This window comes from Adiantum capillus-veneris, chromosome 22, assembly GCF_014529385.1.
Source record: "Adiantum capillus-veneris isolate H3 chromosome 22, ASM1452938v2, whole genome shotgun sequence".
Taxonomy (NCBI): Eukaryota; Viridiplantae; Streptophyta; class Polypodiopsida; order Polypodiales; family Pteridaceae; genus Adiantum; species Adiantum capillus-veneris.
In genome coordinates, this window is record NC_140952.1 from 17780016 (window position 1) to 17801541 (window position 21526).

Genomic DNA, 21526 nt, shown 5'->3' on the forward strand with positions numbered 1-21526 from the left:
TGAAGCAAATATCATATTATTAAAATATTTGTGAGTATGTCTGTACAAATCCAAAAGAACCTATGCATGCTATACAAAAAGAAATGAAATCAAAGTATGAAGCCGAAGTGGCTACACAATTGTATATGTATGCAACAGAGGTACAAGAACATGCAATCAAAGTTTTTTTTGAGCCAAATGGTATACAAGTGGATACAAATCAAGTTGCTCAACAGGAGCATAGCAAAGCATTAGGAAGAGGTTGGGATTTAAGAGGGTCTCTTTATTTCCATGAGCTTATGATTAACATTTTGACGAATAGATGTATGACATGTGTGGAAGAATGGTGGGTGTATAAGAGATGTGTAAGAGTGGTCAAAGGTGGACAATTTTATGACTTTTGGCCTTCCATAACTTGCACATATGATCTCCAATTTGAGCAAAGATCATAGATGTGCAATCTACGTGTCGAGCTCTTTCCATAGATATATTGCTTGATATGGCTTTACTTGCAAGATTTTAAACTTAATTTTGGGGGGAAACTATTGAATTCAAATAAACTAACTACTTTACTTGTTTGAATTCAAAAAAGCTATCTTTCAATTATTCTCTTAATTCTAAAGATTTGGCTTCTTTAAAATGCCAAATAAAAAGGCCCTCCTTCACCCCATTCTCTTCCTAATTGTCCAACGATTTTGTTCGAGAAAGTGGCTTTAAGTGAGGATAAAATGATGCAAGTGTATGGATGCAACCATATTTTGCGTGAGGATTTGGATATAATTCATGCTTCTAATATTGACTCAGACTCCCGATTTCACTTTGCAAGAGCTCTTTGAAGAATAAATGTAGAGACTTTACCTTATGAGAAGCTAGCTTCAATTCATAAAGAAGATTTTGATGGTCTTGACTATCACCTACAAATTTGTGGTCTTGATGCCTTGATCTATAAGGAAAACTTAAGAGCATAGTACAATCTATTCAAAGGAGGTGAAGGTTGATTTGTCATTATCCACACATACTTATGAAGATGAGGATGACTTGGATAGACATAAAGATGGAATTTCTATAAAGAAAAGGTTGCAAGATACTTGGGACGCATAGGAAGAGCAACACTATTCCTGAAGAGCATATAGATGCAAGAAAATGTGCATATAGTACTTAGTGTGAGGGTCTGTTATAGGAGGTTCTGGGTTAACTTTACCATTTGATCTTGGTGGTTGTATGGACCAAGGAGCAACTCATGTTGATAGTGTGCTATATAAACCTTCTCTTATGCCATATGATCTAGGCGGATGTTATTGAAGAGTGCATGGGAGCGTGTCATGGACAAGAAGACGAGACAGATTTTGGATGGAGCTCGTGCAGTATGCTACACTCTTGATTCTATTAGTATGATATGGATAAGTGTTAGTGGTGGATGGGTTAGTTGGTCAACCGGCCTCTCACTTGGCCGTTACCCTAAACAACCTTCAACTTAGCGGCCAATGTGGCACGTGGTATAGCGAGTATGGTACACTGTCAAATATGTCAACAAGAAAACTAAGTAACCTCATATGATTGATTGAAAGAGCAACACCTAGTTCCTCTTTTTTGAACTGCTGGAAAAAATAGCATTTCACCCTACACATCCACAGGAAAGTTGGCTCAGATTTCCAAAGAATTAAAAAATGATACATTAAGAATTCTCATACTCTTAAAACGATCAAGACAAAATAAGAATTGGAAAGACATATGTGAGAGCAGCCTAAATGTGTACACTGTTGGAGGTATCCCTTTGCAGCTTGCTACTGTCTGGGAGGTTATTTCTGCTTTCGATGAATAAGTGGAAACATTCCAGGACATTTTAATCGACTTTTGGGTCTTGAGATTGAGCTCCTGTACATCTCCATGCGGACCTCATGAAGACCCGGATGAGTTTCGTGCTCCTCTCAACTGATCGAATAATGCTCTGGTTCGGTAGGTACTCCATGGTCGGGGAAGTGCCCATCTTTGCCTATGGGTTCTCCGCCTGAACTATATACATGAACATACAAATATAAAAGGAACCAAGGCTTGAACCCAATCAGGACCCATATAAACAAAGAGAGAAGCTTGCAGAATAGGCAAGCCATGCTGCTATCAACATACATGCCTCCATACTTGATAATTTATTATCTCCTTAAATCATTGTCTTGAACTCGAAGGGTCCCTTCTTTCACTAACTTGTCACTAAGACTGTTTAGCCTCTCCCTTGAGTAGTGCCTCGAGACCTTCCTCCAATCTATTCCAGCTTGCATCATTTTGGTGAATTCATCATAGCTTATCCGTCCATCCTGCAGTTTGAAACACTTTTTTACCCCTGATATTCCAATTCTGGAGCTTTTCTTGCTACTTGTTTTCAGAGTAGAATAGCTAAGAGCAGAGTCAGCCAGAATAGCACACAAGGGAAAATGTGTGTGTGTGTGTGTGTGTGTGTGTGTGTGTGTGTGTGTGTGTGTGTGTGTGTGTGAGAGAGAGAGAGAGAGAGAGAAAGAGAGAGAGAGAGAGAGAGCCAGACTCCATTGCACAAAAAAGCTACACACCTTATCAGTGTCCACCTCCTTCATGATATCAAAAATAACATTCTGATCATTAGGACCCACATCATCACTCAAAGCTAGCTTAAGCTCGTTCATGTCAATAAACCCGTTTCCATCCCTATCAAAATAAGAGAAGGCCTTGTGCAGGTACTCATCATTGTTCACCTTCTGAAGCTGCAACGTTAATGCAGCAAATTTTCCATAATCAAGAGTTCCTTTCTTGTCTACATCTCCCTGCAGTTCAGCATCTCTCTCTCTCTCTCTCTCTCTCTCTCTCTCTCTCTAAAAGGAGGGCTTGGTACCCTTTGAATTATGTAATCAAATTACAAGCCCATAGGCATAACAAAGTATAAACGGATCTGGTAGTGAAAATAACCGTAGGATATACAATAACCACAAACCACGGGGGAAAAGCTAAGAGTAACAAAAGATGGGTGATACATCAAAAATTAGGAACAAGGGAGTAAGGGATGAAAGTAGCACCAAAGAATCTCCGATATCAGACTCTAAATCTCCAAAGCCACATGGCGCATCCTAGCCGAATAAGCATCACCACTGCAAAAGACTCTGCACCAAACTCCAGGAGAGAGACAACCTCAAAACCATCCCTGGTGTTAGCGAGTGCTACATCAGTTGATAGAGCAAGAGCCTTCTGTGTCCAATGTCTTGGGTTCAAACCCCCTTGATAGCTCATGTGACATGAAGCCCTTAGGGGCTGTTCTTCAAGTCTATATGATGGGCTGGCCTACCTTATCCGGCACGAATGCTTCACCTCACGAAGTCGGGTGTGTGAGTTGTAATTTCAAGTTGTAGGTATCTCACTAAATTTTAATTTATTCATTTTTCTTAAAAAAGCATACCTGGCAATAACCCACAGGGCTATGGCCCTCTTCAACCAACAAGAGAAAAAGCATGAAAGAAACCAAGACAAAGAAGAGGCTAGAGACCCCAACCGCAAGACCATTCCACCATCCAACCCGACCCCTTAAAGCCATGACCTGACTATTTAATAAGAGGAAACAAAACAGAAAAGACAAGCAGCAAATAGGCAGCATGCAAATAGACATACACACACACACGCACGCCACCCGCAGACAGACAAGCAATCTCATGCAAAGCACACTAGCAAGAAAACCACATGCACACAAACATAAAGCAACATTGAACAGAAAAACACAGAAACGAAGGGAGAAACCTGCGTATGTCACGTGCGCACTTCACTTGCGCCACGTGGACACGCTTCTGCCATGGTTTAGCATCAGTCATAGCCTAGCTTAGGACTGAACCTGGCACTTTGTGAGCCTCTAGTAGGACATGCATGCCCAGGCCGCTCGCAATTACATACCCTCTCTTGCACAATCAGTTAGCATAAGCATTTTTCAGAGCATTGACTCTTTTTGCCAAAGTAAACATTTTTCACTTATTTATTAACAAGTGACTTTTGTTGGAAAAGTAGGTAGGGAAAATTGCTAAAGAACTTTTAAAGAAAACCATTAGGCACTCAGTAGAGACAGAAGAAGCAAGGGGACAGAAAGGGTAGGCACCGCACCAGACCGGCAGGCACCCTCAGGCTCTCCAATGTTTCTCAGCAGTTCAGCCCAACATTTTTCAGCAGCAGCAAATCAGCGTTTTCAGCCATCAGCCACCAGCGTTTTCAGTTCAGCCCTTGGCTTCGCGGATCCTCCCAATTCCGTCGTATATCCTCGCCGTATCGGCCAAGCAAAACCCAAATCAGCCTAGCGTTTTCAGTTTCAGCCAGATCAGCCTAGCGTTTTGCAGATCCAGCCAAGACAGCCTGACGTTTTTGCATTTCAGCATTAGTGCGACTCGGCGGTTGCAAATCCAAGCCACAGTGCCGCAGCAGTAGCAGATCCCCACCAGGAAGTCTAGCGTTTTCAGTTTTCAGCCTTGACGCCGTCGTCATCGACACCATCGTCGCCGTTGTCATCGCAATCCATATCTTGACGACAACACCTTCGTCATCGTCATCACAGATCCCTATCTTGACGACGACACCTTCGTCATCGTCATCGCAGATCCCGGACTTGACGACGACATCATCGTCGTCATCATTACAGTCTCCATCATTGTCGTCAACACCGTCGTCGACATAGTCGTCATTAAGTACCACAGCATCATTACCCCTTAGCATCAATATCTCAGCATTTAGTCATTGTATCAGCATTGTGCAAGAATAAAGAAAGTACTTGCTTTGGCCACAGAGCAAGGGGGCCCTTGAGGATTGGAACCCGACATCCCTGGGTCGTCTCTTTTCTCTCTCTTGTCTCTCTCTTTCTTTCAATTCAGTTCCGTTCTTTCAAGAGAAGTGAAGTGTCCCTTGTGTTGCGGAGTACTAGATCCGAGCAAATCCTTATTCTCTTCCGAAGCACGCACAGAGCTCTGATACCAATGTCAGGTGCATCGAAAGAGAATAAGGATTTGCTCAGATCTAGTACTCCGCACACAAACACAAGGGTTGCTTTACTTCACTTGAAAGAACTAAACTGAAAGAAAGAGAGAGAAAAGAGACGACACAGGGGTGTCGGGTCCCAACCCTCAAGGGTCCCCTTGCTCTGTGGCCAGAGCAAGTACTTTCTTTATTCTTGCACAATGCTGATACAATGACTAAATGCTAAGATGTTGATGCTAAGGGGTACATGCTGTGGTACTTGATGACGACTCTGTCGACGACGACAATGATGACTGTGACGATGACGACAATGATGTCAGCGTCAAGTCAGGGATCTGCGATGACAATGACAAAGGTGTCATCGTCAAGATAGGGATCTGCGATGAAAATGTCGAAGGTGTCGTTGTCAAGATAGGGACTGCGATGATGATGTCAACGACGACGATGGTGTCAATGACAACGGCATCAAGGCTGAAAACTGAAAACGCTACACTTCCTGCTGGGGATCTCCTACTACTGCGGCACTACAGCTTGGCTCTGCAACCGCCGAGTCGCACTAATGATGAAATGCAAAAACGCTAGGCTGTCTTGGCTGGATCTGCAAAACACTAGGCCTATCTGGGTTTTGCTTGGCCAATGCGGCGAGGATTTGCAACGGAATGGGGAGGATCCGCGAAGCTAAGGGCTAAACTGAAAATGGCTGATGGCTGAAAACGCTGATTTGCTGCTGCTGAAAAAAGGTGGGGAGACTGAGGGTGCCTGCCAGTCTGCTGTGGTGCCTGCCCTTTCCGTGTCCCTGCTTCTTCTACCTCTTCCGAGTGCCCACTTCTTTTCATTTGAAGTTCTTTAGCAATTTGCCCTTGGCAGAAGCGTGTCCACGTGGCGCAAGTGAAGTGCGCACGTGACATCCCCCCTGTTAAAAGTGAAGCACAACTACCGAGCTTCTTTCTGTACTTCTGATGCTGACTAATGAATGCTTCCGATACTGTGGATGCACAAACCAATGTAGATTCCTCCAAAACCAAGGACTGATGGTACTACGGGTGCTGTGGGTACTGCTGGTGATGCAAAGACTGTGTAAGGGTCTTACTACGATTGCTGAATATCAGACTGGGCTCTATACCATATAGTGCTGACTCTGCCTGCTATAGCAAGAGCTATTCCCCAAACACTGACTGTGGTGAAAACATTACCGGTGCTGATGGACTGAGGCTTGGTTCTGGAGTCCTTTTCAAAGGTTCAATGATGAGGGAAATGGATGCACACTACATGGGAATGCGAATGCAAAAGAGGTTAGGGATCCTCTCTCCAACTCCTTCCATATCCGCATACAAGGCTAGGAGATCTTGGTACTCAACATCTGGGTTTTCGTGCATCCAATGTCGATCTTCCTTCAAAGACATGGCAATGAAGATGGGATATGGTAAGTCCATGGTTGGGACTCAAAGATTCTTCACGAAAAAAAAATTGAGAGATTCTTTGGGTTCTTGGGTACTTGGGTTCTCTAGGTTCTTTGGTTCTTCCCTTGAGTTTGCGAAATCGAAGCACGCACAGAGCTCTGATACCAATTTCAGGTGCAGCGGAAGAGAACAAGGATTTGCTCGGATCTAGTACTCCGCACACAAACACAAGGGTTGCTTTACTTCACTTGAAAGAACTGAACTGAAAGGAGGAGGAAGACAAGAGAGAGAAAAGAGACGACACAGGAATGTCGAGTCTCAACCCTCAAGGGCCCCCTTGCTCTGTTGCCAGAGCAAGTACTTTCTTTATTCTTGCACAATGCTGATACAATGACTAAATGCTGAGATGTTGATGCTAAGGGGTACTGATGCTCTGGTAGAAGACGACTCTGTCGACAACGACGATGGTGACTATGACGATGACAACGATGATGTCGTCGTCGAGTCCGGGATCTGCGATGACGATGAGGAAGGTGTCGTCGTCAAGATAGGGATCTACGATGACAATGGCGAAGGTGTCGTCGTCCAGATAGGGACTCTGATGACGATGTCGACGACGACGATGGTGTCGATGATGACAATGTCAAGGCTGAAAACTGAAAACGCTAGACTTCCTGCTCTGGATCTGCTACTGCTATAGCACAGCGGTTTGAATCTGCAACCGTCGAGTTGCACTAATGGTGAAATGTAAAAACACCAGGCTATCTTGGCTGATCTGGCTGAAACTAAAAACGCTAGGCTGATATGGGTTCTGCTTGGCCGATGCGACGAGGATGTGCATCGGAATGGGGAGGATCCGCGCAGCTAAGGGCTGAACTGAAAACACTGGTGGCTGATGGCTGAAAACTGCTGCTGAAAAACGCTGGGCTGAACTACTGAGAAAATGCTAGGGAGCCTGAGGGTGCCTACCCTTTCTGTGTCCCTGCTTCTTCTGCCTCTACCAAGTGCCACTTACTTTTCCAACAAAAGTCGCTTATTAATAAATAAGTGAAAAATGTGTACTTTGGCAAAAAGGGTTCAATGCTCTGAAAAATGCTCATGCTATAAGAGAGGGTACGCAACTGAGACCGGCCTGGGCATGCACGTCTTGCTAGAGGCTCACAAAGTGTCAGGCTGAGTCCTAAGCTAGGCTATGACTGATGCTAAACCATGGTAGAAGCGTGTCTAAGTGGAGCAAGTGAAGTGTGCACGTGACAGCGTAGAAGAAAGACGAAATCACAGTAGGCCAAAGAACAGCAAGCACGACCTGGAAAAGGGATTGGGGGGAAGGGTGGCAGACCACGGGCCGTGGGAGCATTGGGTGAGAAAAGCAGTCTTTGTTGCGGGGGCGGGCTGCAACAAGAAGCCGTGAGCTGCACATGGAAACCAGCGAGCGTGCATAGAGGAGGGAGCCGCAGATCAACATAGATTCGGCAACGAAGGACAAATTCGGCACAAACCCCCCCCCCCCTTCCCTCTCTCTCTCTCTCTCTCTCTCTCTCTCTCTCTCTCTCTCTCTCTCTCTCTCTCTCTCTCTCTCTCTCTAATTAAAAGAGGAAAATGGTATGACCTTTCTGTCACCCAAGTGTGGTAGATTGGTTATGCCATTTCCCTCTTAAATAACAGGTCTTGAGTTCAACTTTCCTCGTCGGATAGATGTTTAAGGTCTCTTGGAATAGTTTTCTACGACGTTAAAATTCTCTTCTTCTTGAGGGGCAGGGGGGGGGGGGGGGGGGGGGTTTGCTAATAAAAAGAGGAAAATGGTATAACCTTTCTATCACCCAAATGTGGTAGATTGGTTATGCCATTTCCCTCTTGAATAAAAAGTCTTGAGTTCAACTCTCCTCGTCGCATAGATCTATAAGGTCTCCTGGGATAGTTTTCTATGACGTTTGTGTGTGGGTGGTGGGTGGATGGGTGGGTGTGTGCTAATAAAGAGAGGAGAATGGTATCCTTTCTATCACCCAAGTGTGGTAGATTGGTTATGTCATTTCCCTCTTGAATAACAGGTCTTGAATTCTAGAATAGTTTTCTACTACTTTAAAATTAAAATTTTCTTCTTCTCAGGTGTGTGTGTGTGTGGGTGTGTGTGCGTGCGCGCTAATAAAAAGAGGAAAATGGTATAACCTTTCTATCACCCAAGTGTAGTAGATTGGTTATGCCATTTGCCATTTCCCTCTTGAATAACAGGTCTTCAGTTCAACTCTCCTCGTCGTATAGATCTTTAAGGTCTCTTGGGATAGTATTCTAAGACGTTAAAATTCTCTTATTCTCCTCCTCCTCCTCTCTCTCTCTCTCTCTCAAGATCTTTGAGGTCTCTTGGGATTGTTCCTACGATGTTAAAAGCTTCTTTTATTCTTTTCTTCTCTCTCTCTTTGCAGCAAGAAAAGGAGGGCTTGAACCCTTTTGTTTTACATAAGCAAGTTACATAGCCTATACTGATCACATAATCCCATAGACCGGAACTGGTGGAAGAAAAGTCGGGCAGCAGACCATCCTGGGTCAAAAATCTACCTTTGAGGTCGCCAGTACACCAAAGAAACGTGTTCAATTTGAGGGTGATTCCAAGTCGTCGTCCTCCTCTTCTGACAGTTCGGAGAGTTCTTCCTCTAGCTCCAACGATGAGGATAGAAAGAAGTTGGAACAAGAAGAGGAGAAAGACTCAGAGATATAGTAAAGGCAAGAATAAAGCAAAAAAGAGCATGAGATGTGTTCATAAGACCTCTGCCAAGGTGGGTAGAAGTATAGATTCTCTGACAATGATGGCGAGGGAGTAAGTAGAAGGTTCAAAGAGTAAAGGTGATGCAAATGTAGTTCTTGCTCCCATATATACCGGTCATTGCTAACAATTAGAGTGTGTAATGACTATCAATTTACAGCTATCCGAAAGGAGTATCCGAAAGGAGTAAAGAAGCTCTTGAACATGCATGTGTCCATTGTCTATATGTGCGTGTGTATTTTGTGTCATAAAATATAATGTCTAACTAACCCAAATGATTTTCTTATTTTAAACTGATCATTTAATGTGGGCAAATAAACGGGAACAAAAGTTAGAATATAGAAATGTGCTTATGGATCTATCTTAGCGTAGCCCACGGGACCGAAGTCAATGGGTCCAAATGAGAGATGGTATGTCAAAGATGCTAGCTAATGGAGCTTGAAATTAGCTTCATTAAAGACCTCCAAAGGTTAGTGCTAAAAGTCTTTAGACCTAGGACCTTAGGGCCTAGGCAAGCTAGGGCTGAGCTTGAGGTGGGAACCCCGACCCAAGCTTGAGATGCTTGTCGACTAAGGTGCTTGAGGTGCTTGTCATGCTTTATGACTAAGGTGCTTAAGGTGCTTGTCATGCTTGATGATTGAGGTGCTTGAAATGCTGAAGGTACTTGGGGGCCAAGATGCTTGAGGTACTTGAAGTCAAAGCACTACAAGGAGGGGGCGAGCCCCAAGAGTAGGGGGTGGGGTTGAATGGTCTTTCCCTCACCCAAGGGACACCCCTTGCTCAAAGAGGCAAATAGGACACATGTCAAGGCCCTAGCTAGGTTGCCCCCATAGTGTGTCTAAAGCCTATTGGATGCCTTTGAGAGAGGTCCAATGAGAATTTAGTTGAATTCATTAATTGTTTAAGCTTTATTCAAGCCCTCTCTCCCAAAGGGGTAAGGACACTTGTCCTAATGCTACCCTTGTTGCTTGTTACAAAGCTTGTGATTGGCCAGGCTTGAAGAGGTCCAACCATCTCCAAGCTAGAGCTAGAAGAGGAGGTCGACCCAAGCAAGGAGGGGGTGTGCTTGACCATATACCCTCTCTCATTCACTCACACACTCTCATTCTCATAGTGTGTTGTGCAAGAACACCATCTTCTTCTTAAAGCTTGAGAAGTTGAGAGCCTACACCAACAAGTCTTGGCTATGGAATGCTCTATGAGTAATGGTATGAGAGGACACTACGTCTTTCTCATAAGAATACTTCTTCTTCCTCTTCCCTACCCTCATTCCCTGCTAGCTCTCTCCACCTTCGAAGGTGTTTGAGGTCTTGGGACTGAGGCCGGGACAAGTTAATGCTTTCATTTAGCTAAGTTACGGACATAATTGTGGTGCATGAAGCTCTCTATCTTCATTGCACCATCAAGGTCTCAAGGAACACAAAGCTTGTATTGTACCAAGTCTCTCTTTATAGGAGAAACTATAATACAAAAGCCTTATGGAGGGGGGACCGGATCCACATAAATCCAACCCTCAATTGTTGTCAAGTTCTCTAATTCTCTCTCTTGCAAAGTATTGCTCATGCCCAAGTTAATTAAGTATAATGGCTATGTTGCTACCTCTAATCAAGTCCACCCTCTATTTTCTCAAAGTATTCTCATAAAAATGCTCACTATAATTTCCTTAATTCCGCTATTCTCAATGCTAATAGTCCATTTTCATTACATTGGTATCAGAGTTATTGGTTTCTCTTTTCTTGCTTAAAAAGAGAGATCCTTAAGTTGTCCATGAAAGGTTGGACCAGTTCATTGCAAGAGGGTAAGTGGGACAGGGATCTATTATCTTGGTTGAAAAGGACTTAGTTCGAGGTACACCGTTGCGAACTATAGACTTAATAAGGGAGTCTCTCGTGGCTTGCCTTTGGCTTAACCATTATTGAGCTACTAGCAAGTTCAACAAGAACCATAATCAACCGAGCAATGTTAGACCCTCTCCACTATTCTTTGCAATCAACAGTCTCTAAACCATGGGTGTGGCTGCTTGAGAGCTAATTTTCAAAGGTAAAGAAGAGTAGCAACTAAGGTTTTTGAGGGTACCATAGCACAAAGTAGCATACACGTAAGTTTAATTAGCATGGATGACAATAATCAAGAGAGTAGAATGAATATTGACAACTTTGATTTTGCACATGAAGGTGATACTGATGATGCCCCAATGTTTGTAAACTATCTTGTTACTAGGTTGCAACAAGTTATGGGCAACCTTGCCTTGCAAGCCGAAGTTACCCAACAACTTCGTGCTTAAGGGATTTCCCTACCTCTCCAAGAAGAGAGAGAGCTTAAGAAGCCTCTTGTTGAGACTTCCAAAAGAAGACTCTCTCCGATAAAAGAAGAGGAGGAATCCAATGAACAAGAAAGAAGTGAATCTCCGAATTCCTCTAAAGAAGTGGCTCCATGAAGACGGCAGTCTCGACGATCCCCAACTCCTCCCAAGAGGAAAAAGATCATCCCATAGTCCTTCTCCTCGTCACTCCGAAAGGGAAGAGAGGAAACAAAGGAAGAAAAAGGCAAGAAAGAGGTCACCCTCTTCTCCTTCTTCTTCACCTTCCTCCTCTTCCGACGAAAGCAACGGTGGATAGCTGACAAGTCATCACACACAATCCCAGTCGTCGCAGAGTAGCTGAGTCTATGCCACATCAACACACAGAATTTTCAGCAGGAGCTGATAGTGACAGTAGGGCTGTCGTGTAGCTGACACATCAGGCTGCAAAAAATATAGGCATGGCCCCCCTCCCCTGGACCTTGATGGCCAGGAAAGGTCATTCAATGACCTTTCCCGTAATCTGTGCTCCCAGCCTCCGCCGGTCGCCAGCTGGTCACCCAGATTACATGAAAAGGTCACTCAGCGCCCAGATTACATAGAAAGGCACTGAGCGACCTTTTCCTACCCCATAATAGCACATTCGGGTATAGAAGACAATTAAGAATTGAACAAGATTGGCTTGTGGTCCAAAAGCAGCAGCCAGCGACCCACCTCGGTGAGGCAACAGGTCGGCTTGGCCTCACCTTAAGCAAAAGGGTATGTCACGTGCATACGGGCTTGATGTGCCATGAGTACATGCTACAACAAAGAGCCAACCCATAGACAAGAAAAGCTTAAGGGATCTCCTATAGGCACTTTTGAGCCTGACCATACAACCTGCATGTCCGAAGATATCCCTTCTATAAGCAGCCCTCTTTGCACAACTAATTGTACAAGGTGCAGTCGGGCAACCACCAGCGCTTGTAAGTAGTTAGGACTACTAGACTAATAGTCACGTAGTTGCAGGCTTGTATCAGAGCATGATGTGTGTCAGCATGTGCATGCCTCAGGAACCATGTTTTGCACGTAATTTTGGTGGAGATTACCAGATGGTGACTTGCCATGATTTATAAGAGCAATTATAACTTCTTAATTGGTTCCTTACCATATTGGATGTGAAACATCCTGTGAATTCAAAGGGTCCACAGTGAAAAGGGTTCACAGCGAAAACAATGCAAAAATTCCAAAAATTCAGATCCCCTTCTCCTACTCCAATGTATTCATATATCATATTACCGATAACACTTTGCCCATTTGGGGGAAAGACAGCCTTATAAGTTGTAATGGACTCTCTTGATACAGTCACATACTTTATCCAGAAAAAGTAATTCAGATAAATTACCACATCCATCAGCTGTCGAATTTCGTGTTCAGCAAGGTGAGACCCAAGCTTGCGAAGACCCGTTTTGAACTCCTCAAAAGTCAACACCCCATTTTTGTTTGTGTCCATCATGTTAAACATTGCTTTCAGCCCCTCAACTTCTTCACCTGAGATGAGCTCTGCTATAACCTGCAAAAAAATAATTAGTTAAACTGATAAAATATGAATTTCTTTTGAAAACCCTCAAAACTACCATAACACATACTCGCAAGGCCTTTTTCTTGAGCTTATTCATGGCTGAAAAGTGTTTCAGCCTTGAGCGCACCACCTCTCCGAGAGGAACTTCAGGAGCCCGCTTGAAATTTTGCAGCCATGGATGTTCTGTACTTATCAAAATATGGAAGGAACTCAATTAGCTTAATGCTTCTTTTCTCTTGCAAAGAACCGAAAGCATTAATGATAAATTTTACCAAGGACTTGTTGTGCAGTAAACCTGCGCTTTGGATCTGATTCTAGCATCTTCCTTACAAGAGACTTGGCCCCTTCAGATACTCTAGGCCACGGATCTCTGCTGAAGTCAACAACACCACGCAAAATAGCATTTGCTACCCCTTGCTCTGTCTCTGTAAGTACAAAAAAACAACCGCATTTATTCTCTGTCACCACGCCCATGCCCGGGCATGAACTGCCAATACGAAAACACGCCAACCTGCCCAAAAAGGGGGTACACCACATAGAAGAATGTATATCATTACACCTGCACTCCAGACATCTACCTCTGGTCCATAATTACGTTTCAAAACCTCAGGAGCCATATAATAAGGACTGCCCACAATCTCAGAGAACCTTTCACCTGCATTGTAAGGCCAGATAAGTGCTAGATCTGGTGACAAAGGAAATCACTGAGCACGAAGATAAAAAATCTGATGATTTTATATTATATTAAAGAAAGGAAAAAGAGATATTCACCACATAGCAAGTGTGTACAGAGAAAGAAGTGTAACATTTTAGTGTTTAAAAAAAATGGAATGTATACCTGCAATAAAGCTTACCAGGTTTGAACATAACAGATAGGCCAAAATCTATAGCCTTAAGCGGAGAATTTTCGTGCTTATTTGCAAATAGGAAATTCTCTGGCTTCAAGTCCCGATGCATGACCCCATGCTTGTGACAAGCCTGCCATATGCATTCCATAAGGGATCCAAATCATTGCAAAATCAGTGCACTAAAATATGCTTCATCAGTTTAAACTTATGAAGTTCATTGAAGTATTGAGCACCTGCACGACCTCTACTATAGTGCGTGCAATATTAGCAGCAGATCTCTCATTGTAATGCCCACGGGCCACGATTCTATCAAAAAGCTCCCCTCCTTCACATAGCTCCATCACCAAGTGCACCGCATTGTCATCTTCATAGACACCTTTAAGAGTAACAATATTGGGATGAGGAGGCAAATGGTGCATGATGAGAACCTCACGTCTCACATCTTCTACATCCACGGCAGTTCGTAACTTGCGTTTGGATATGGATTTGCATGCCATTACCTGCTTTGTAACTCGGTCTGTGCAGAGATATGTAATGCCAAACTCTCCTCTCCCGAGCTCCTTACCAAAGAGAAACTTGTCAGTGATAATAACCCCTTCTTGTACCAAAAGCCCATTGGTCAGTTTCTGCAGGACCGTGAACTGTGGAGCACCAGCAACATGCGATGCTTCAATGTCGAACAGGTTAGTGGGTTTCCTGGCCCTTTTTCGAGGGGGGTTCCGACTTTGCAATTGAGGGCCCGCACTACAGCAGATGCCCATGATGCTTGGGAAAGAAAGAGGGAAGCTATGCAACTGTAGAGGGAACCAAAACTGCCTAACTTACAGCAGGGAAGACGATGATAGTGCGCAGAAACACAAAAATCTTCTTCTGCGTAATCAAAGGAAATGGCTGGGATTGAGATGGACGGAAGGACCTGTTCTATGTCTTCTACGATGCGCGCATCAGCAGGCAAGCGCGGAGAGACAGAACCCAAAAGATTAGAGAGAAGGCAATGCTGGTTTATAGAGAGTGCTGTGCGGCGGAGAGCTTCGTCAATGCAAATCCGTCGACCGTGTAGAATGGGTTTGTGTAGGTTAGAGTTGCTGGTCTTCTGCGCTGCTTGCGATCGGAGCTTGCTTGACCTCCTCTTCCGCATTCAAATATTTGTTATTGTCATCGCTGAATAGACCCTTTCATGGTTTTGCATTTTATTTTCCCCCATTTGCACAGGATCTACCTTACATTCAAAAGTAGAGCCATTCCCTGCCTCGATCAATTTATCCCGATTCAAGTTGTGCATCAGAAAAGTCAATACTTGACCTCTTAAGACCCAACCATCTTATCTTATATTATATCATATTATATTATACTGATATTAAAAAGACAGATTATACTTATATTAAAAAGATAGGCCTCAGATCCACGTGGTTGGACCTAAGGTCTGATTCGGCTGCTCATGTGCCATTCAGGAGCCATATGCGCTATTCAGCCGCCTACGTGGAATGCGGCTCTATGTAGCTAGCAAAAGACGCGGACTCTGGAGGTGCCACCAGGCTTGCCTCGGACTGTAGGCAAGAAAGAGCTCGAGTCACGGGCTGAGAGAGCATGAGTGGGAAAAGCCTCGGGATCCAACGTGGCTTGCCGCCTCCTCTTCCACCCAAGAATGCCAGCACAACACGCAAACCTCTTCCATTCGTGAACAACTGGCACCAACTGGCACATTCAAACTGCATATCGTGGAGCCTTGAGCTGCGGGAAATCCCTGTTCCATTGCCACCCTTGAAGTGCGGGACCCGGCAAATTATATAAGCCTCACTAACCTCAATGTCTATATGGCCGCCCAAAGAAATGAAGGCATCCTCAGCAGCAACCCAAACCTTTGCAATGCTACGCTATCCCTACTGTGCAACCGGCCACCATTTTCATTCTGTATTTTCTTCCTCTTGCTCATAGCTTTATGGAATGCTCACCCACTGATCTCTCTCTCTCTCTCTCTCTCTCTCTCTCTCTCTCTCTCTCTCTCTCTCTCTCTCTGTAATGGAATTGGCCTATTTAACTTGAGAGTAGCGGAAATTTAATGAGAGTACTTTTGAGAAATAACTTTGTGGGCATAACGGGTGAACATAATTGAAGATAACAACATAATCATAGCAATTAGTTAACTTGGCATGAACAATACTTTTGCAAGAGAGAGAATTTAGAGAACATGACAACAGTTGAGGACCGGATTTATGTGGAGCCGGTCCCCCCTCCAATAGGCATTTGTATTATGATTTCTCCCATAAAGAGAGACTTGTTACAATACAGTCTTTGTGTTCCTTGTGACCTAGGTGATGCAATGAAGATGGAAAGCTTCATGCATCACAAACATAACATAAACTTGAAGAAAGCTTTAACTATCCCAAGCCTCAGTCCCAAGACCTCAAACACCTTCGAAGGTGGAGAGAGCTAGCAGGGAATGAGGGTAGGGAAGAGGAAGAAGAAACATTTCGTAGGAGAAAGAATTAGTTCCTCACTTATCATAACTCTTGTTGCTAGCATACATAATAGCATAGTAATGAAGAAGAAGGAGATGGCAAGCTTAAGCATGGAAGCATGGCTCTTGGTTGGATTTGCACTCCATAGCCAAGAGTGTTGGTGTAGGCTCTCAACCTCTACTTGCTTGGAGAGGGAGCTCTTGCACTTTGCATAGCACACAATGAGAGTGTTTGTGAGTGTGTGTGGGTGAGTATACCCCCTAAGCAACCCCCTAGCTTGCTTGGGTCGACCCCCCCATGTAGCTCATGCTTGAAGCTCATTGGACTCCTCCAGGCCTAGCCAATCATAAGTAGGAGGCATTACAAGCAGTAGGGGTCTCAAGGCATCAAGCATGGCAATGCACTTGAAGCACGACAAGCACCTCGAGCTTGGGCCAGGTTCCCGCCTCAAGTTTAGCCCTAGCTTACCTAAGGTCAAAGGACTTTTACACACATTATTGGAGGTCTTTAATGAAGCTAACCCTAAGGTCTTATGCTCCATTGGTTGGCCTTGCTCTTTGATAGACCATCTCTCATTTGGGCCTCTTTACCATTGGCCCCGTGTTGAGATAGATCTATAAGCACATATCTATATCTTAACACTTGTTCCCGTTTATTCTCCCACATTAAGTGATCAATTTAATATGAGAAAATCATTTGGGTTGGTTAGATATTAGATTTTATGACACTCCCTCTCTCTCTCTCTCTCTCTCTCTCTCTCTCTCTCTCTCTCTCTCTCTCTCTCTCTCTCTCTCTCTCGCTCTCTCGCCCAGGTAGGTGGCAGATACAACTAGGAGAAGAATGCAAGAAGCTGATGCGCCATCATGACTCTCTCCTTGGTTACCTTGGAGGAGCGAGTTGAAGTATTGCATTACCTACGAAGAGCATGCAACAGCTAATCTGTCGACATATCGAGAGTTGTCTTGGAAGGCTCTGAATGCATGCGACAAGCGTTCCATTTCATCAGTAATGGCGGTGAATACTGCCTCAGCATCACATATTTGAATGCACACAAGAAGACCCAACTATTGATTCAAAGGGGGTTCAAAGGTTGTAGTCTGAACCATGCCCTCCTCGAGTGCTCCCTCCATATGATACATCCTATTCAGGTAGTCGACACCCTCCTCATGCCAGGTCGTGCGTCTGTACCTTGCGACGGTAAAAATTCTTTGAAGTATATCTCTATTGATTAATACTTGAAATTTTCCCATGATGTTAGTGCATGCTAAAATGTAGGATGCTCTCTCTCTCTCTCTCTCTCTCTCTCTCTCTCTCTCTCTCTCTCTCTCTCTCTCTCTCTCTCTCTCTCTCTCTCTCTCTCTCAAGCAAAGAGGTTTTTATTCGGTTTTGAGTTTGTGTCGATCATACCCAGGTTTAAGTTATATTCAATCCTATTATATGAAATTGTCAATTTTACTGTGGAAAACAGAAGTGATAAATTGGTGAAATGTTTAAAGTTTCTCATAGCGCTCTCTCTCTCTCTCTCTCTCTCTCTCTCTCTCTCTCTCTCTCTCTCTCTCTCTCTCTCTCTCTCTCTCTCACACACACACACACACACACACACACACACACACACACACACACACACGTAGAGAGCATTCATGTGTTCAAAGCTTTGGTAATGGTAGATGGACTCACAAAGGTTGTACCTATGACAAGGTAATAGGTTATTCCAGTGTCCTTCATCTATGCATGAGAGAGAGAAAGAGAGATAGACTCACATATCCATGAGAAGATATATTTGAGAATGAATTGGGCTAACCAATCTACTACACTTGGGCGATAGGAAGGTTATTCTAGTTCTCTCTCCTACCCACTGTCCACTGTTCCAGCTGCTCTCTCTCTCTCTCTCTGTGTGTGTGTGTGTGTGTGTGTGTGTGTGTGCGCGTGCGTGTGTTTGCTGACGAGTTTGCATTGGCCGACGATTGCAAGAGAGAGAGAGAGAGGCCGCCGGAGGCGGCCGGCCATACTAGTGCCCAATATAGAGACAAACCTAGTCTCAGAACCCCGTCTCGCGCCTCATCCTCACAATTAATATGCATAAACAAACAATAGTGCTAATCAACATGTTGAGAGCACTTACAAGTGCAATGTTGATTTCAAGGTTGATTGATGGATACACAACCAATAGAGAACTAGTCATCATCCATATGAAAGAGCACTCACAATCGGAGTGATCATTCAAGGGACACTTACACGTAAGGGGTAACTGTTATGAGTTACCCCTCCCCTCTGTCCAAATATTATAAGGATGCTTTAAAATATTAACCAAGTTAGTCCCCCTTTTTGATGTGCCATGGCTCAAGTTGCGATATGAGAATATGATGACCAAACTATGCTAATAGATAATGGGGGAGGGGATTCCGGTTCCCCCCCCACCACATGTCAACCTGTGAGGGCTCAAGCGCTTCCAAAAAAACTCAGCCGGGCTCAGTTCAAAAAGGCGCTTCCAAAAAACCTCAGCCGGGCTTAGTTCCAAAAAATGTTTTAAAAAAAACACCGCCGCCGCCTCTTGAGTAGGCGCGCTTGGCGAGGAGGTGATCAAAGCGGGGCAAGGGAGAGAGAGAGAGAGAGAGGGGGGGGGGAGGTCTTGCAGCTCCAAATCACCTGCATGACACTCAAGAGAGAGAGAGAGAGAGAGAGAGAGAGAGAGACGCCATCCTCATCGCGGAGAGAGACAGAGACGTCCTCATCGCCATCGCGGCAGTCCGAGAGAGAGAGAGAGAGAGAGAGAGAGAGAGAGAGAGAGAGACCTCAGCGGCTTCTGCTGCCTCCACACACTTCTCACAACCTGCGGCTACTGCCTGCGCTAGAAGGTCTCAGCTGCGTCGTCATCCTCAAGAGAGAGACCTCAGCGGCTTCTGCTGCTGCTCACAACCTGCGGCTACTTCCTGCGCTGGAAGGTCTCAGCTGCGTTGTCATCCTCAAGAGAGAGACCTCAGCGGCTTCTGTTGCCTCCACGCACTGCTTACAGCCTACGGCTACTGCCTGCGCTGGAAGGTCTCACCGGCAAGGGCTCCACACACTCCTCATCACCTGCGGCCATCCTTAGCGGGTGGCAAGGGTCTGTTCTTCAGCTCAGCGGATGATCCTCAACCTGCGGCCATCCTCAACCTGCGCGTCGGCTCCAAACCTCACCGACAAGGGCTCTGTTTTTCAGCTCAGTGGCTCGGCTTCGTCGTCACCTGCGGCTCGGCTTTGTCACCCTCACCTCAGCAGCGGCTGCTTCGAACCTGCGTGTCGGTATTGTGCAACTCTCTCTCTCTCTCTCTCTCTCTCTCTCTCTCTCTCTCTCTCTCTCTCTCTCTCTCTCTCTCTCTCTCTCTCTCGCTTTGCTAAAGCCCGCCATTGCCGGCGACAGCCCTATGGTGGTGAAGGAGGGACAGGGTGGTGAAGAGAGAGAGAGAGAGAGAGAGAGAGAGAGAGAGAGAGAGAGAGAGAGAGAGAGAGAGAGAGAAATGAAATGAAATGTTATATTGAACGAATGCTACGTCTCTGTGAGAGAGAGAGAGAGAGAATGAAATGAATGTTATGTCTCTGTTTTAGCGTCTCTGTGTGAGAGAGAGAAATGAAATGAAATATTTAGCATCTGTGTGTGTGTGTGTGTGTGTGTGTGTGTGTGTGTGTGTGAGAGAGAGAGAGAGAGAGAGAGAGAGAGAGAGGAGAAATGAAATGAAATGAATGTGTGTGTGTGTGTGTGTGAGAGAGAGAGAGAGAGAGAGAAATGAAATGAAATGCTATATTAAATGAAATGAAATAAACGTGTGTGGGTGTGTGTGTGTGTGTGTGTGTGTGTGAGAGAGAGAGAGAGAGAGAGAGAGAGAGAGAGAGAGAGAAATGAGATGAAATGAATGTCTGTGTGTGTGTGTGTGTGTGTGTGAGAGAGAGAGAGAGAGAGAGAAATGAAATGAAATGCTATATTAAATGAAATGAAATAAACGTGTGTGTGTGTGTGTGTGGGTGTGTGTGTGTGAGAGAGAGAGAGAGAGAGATAGAGAGAAATGAAATGAAATGAAATGAATGTGTGTGTGTGTGTGAGAGAGAGAGAGAGAGAGAGAGAAATGAAAATGAAATGCTATATATAAATAAACGTGTGTGTGTGTGTGGGTGAGAGAGAGAGAGAGAGAGAAATGAAATTATCAAAATGAAGCTTAAAATAGCGTGTCTGTGTACAAAAAGAAAAGAGAAAAGGGGTAGGTTTTGAAAAGTGAAATGAAATGTTATATAAAACGTCCTCGGAAGAAGGCCAAAATCGATACCATCATTGGACGTTGCTCGAGAAAATATTGTGCCAACAAATGTTATATTAAACGTCTTTGGAAGGACAAAATGACCTATGTGACCAGCTTAAGGGTCGCACGGCCGGTGCGAAGCTCAATTTCAAAAATTCCAGTTGAAGGTAAGGGAAAAAGGAGAAATTCCGCCCCGAAATATAGAAAAATAGTGTAAAAACTCAAATGATGGAGCTGATGGACAAGAAGCATTAGGTGGGGCAGCCACTCTCTTGGCCCTAACCGAGTTAGGCATATCCCACAATCAGTGCATTCCAAGAGACAACATCCTACACAGGAAGCTTCTCAAGCACTTTTTGTGCTTTCCGAAATGCACAACAAAGCGGCAAATGTCCTGGCCCTTGAGCGCACTCCCCAGTGCCCACATGCCTAAAGACTGTCACGCATCATCGCGTATGCGAATTAGCACCGAAATAGAGAGAGAGTGTGTAAAAACCGGTAGGGGCTCAACAAATTGGTACTATTCAAAGCACCAAAGTTTGGGAAAAATGTGTCTCGGTCGGAGTCAGCTTAATATCGTGCTGTTTTCAATTTCAAAAATGCCGATTGAAGGCAAGGGGAAAAGGAGAAATTACACCCTGAAATATAGAAAAATAGTGTAAAAACTCAAATGATGGAGCTGATAGACAAGAAGCATTAGGTGGGGCAGCCGCTCTCTTGGCCCTAACCAAGTTAGGCACGTATCCCACAATCAGTGCATTCCAAGAGATGACATCCTACACAGGAAGCTTCTCGAGCACTTTTAAATGCACAACAAAACGGCAAATGTCTTGGCCCTTGAGCGCACTTCCCAATGCCCACATGCCTAAAGACTGTCACGCATCGTCGCGCATGCGAATTAGTGCCGAAATATGAAGGCAAGGGAAAAAGGAGAAATTCCGCCCCAAAATATAGAAAAATAGTGTAAAAACTCAAATGATGGA

The 21526-nt window shown here is 44.5% G+C and overlaps 1 protein-coding gene across 1 annotated transcript; it reads right to left on the reverse strand.

Moving 5' to 3' along the window:
• Positions 1-1610: 1610 nt before the first annotated feature.
• LOC147428975 (calcium-dependent protein kinase 13-like) lies at positions 1611-15036 on the reverse strand. Its single transcript, XM_086496110.1, has 8 exons — positions 14047-15036; positions 13820-13943; positions 13477-13620; positions 13238-13390; positions 13033-13148; positions 12789-12956; positions 2541-2771; positions 1611-2291 (listed from the first exon to the last, which is right to left on the reverse strand). Exons 1-8 carry the CDS (start codon positions 14572-14574, stop codon positions 2130-2132), a joined length of 1626 nt encoding a protein of 541 aa, XP_086352236.1. The 5' UTR covers positions 14575-15036; the 3' UTR covers positions 1611-2129.
• Between the last annotated feature and the right edge of the window lie 6490 nt (positions 15037-21526).

Excerpts from the sequence above, each read along its gene's own strand:
- LOC147428975 (XM_086496110.1), bottom strand. The coding sequence starts at position 14,574 with ATGGGCATCTGCTGTAGTGCGGGCCCTCAATTGCAAAGTCGGAACCCC. Across the intron at positions 13,149-13,237 it reads TACTGCACAACAAGTCCTTG|AACATCCATGGCTGCAAAAT; the intron begins GTAAAATTTATC and ends TGATAAGTACAG. Across the intron at positions 2,292-2,540 it reads AGGAGGTGGACACTGATAAG|GATGGACGGATAAGCTATGA; the intron begins GTGTGTAGCTTT and ends TTCAAACTGCAG.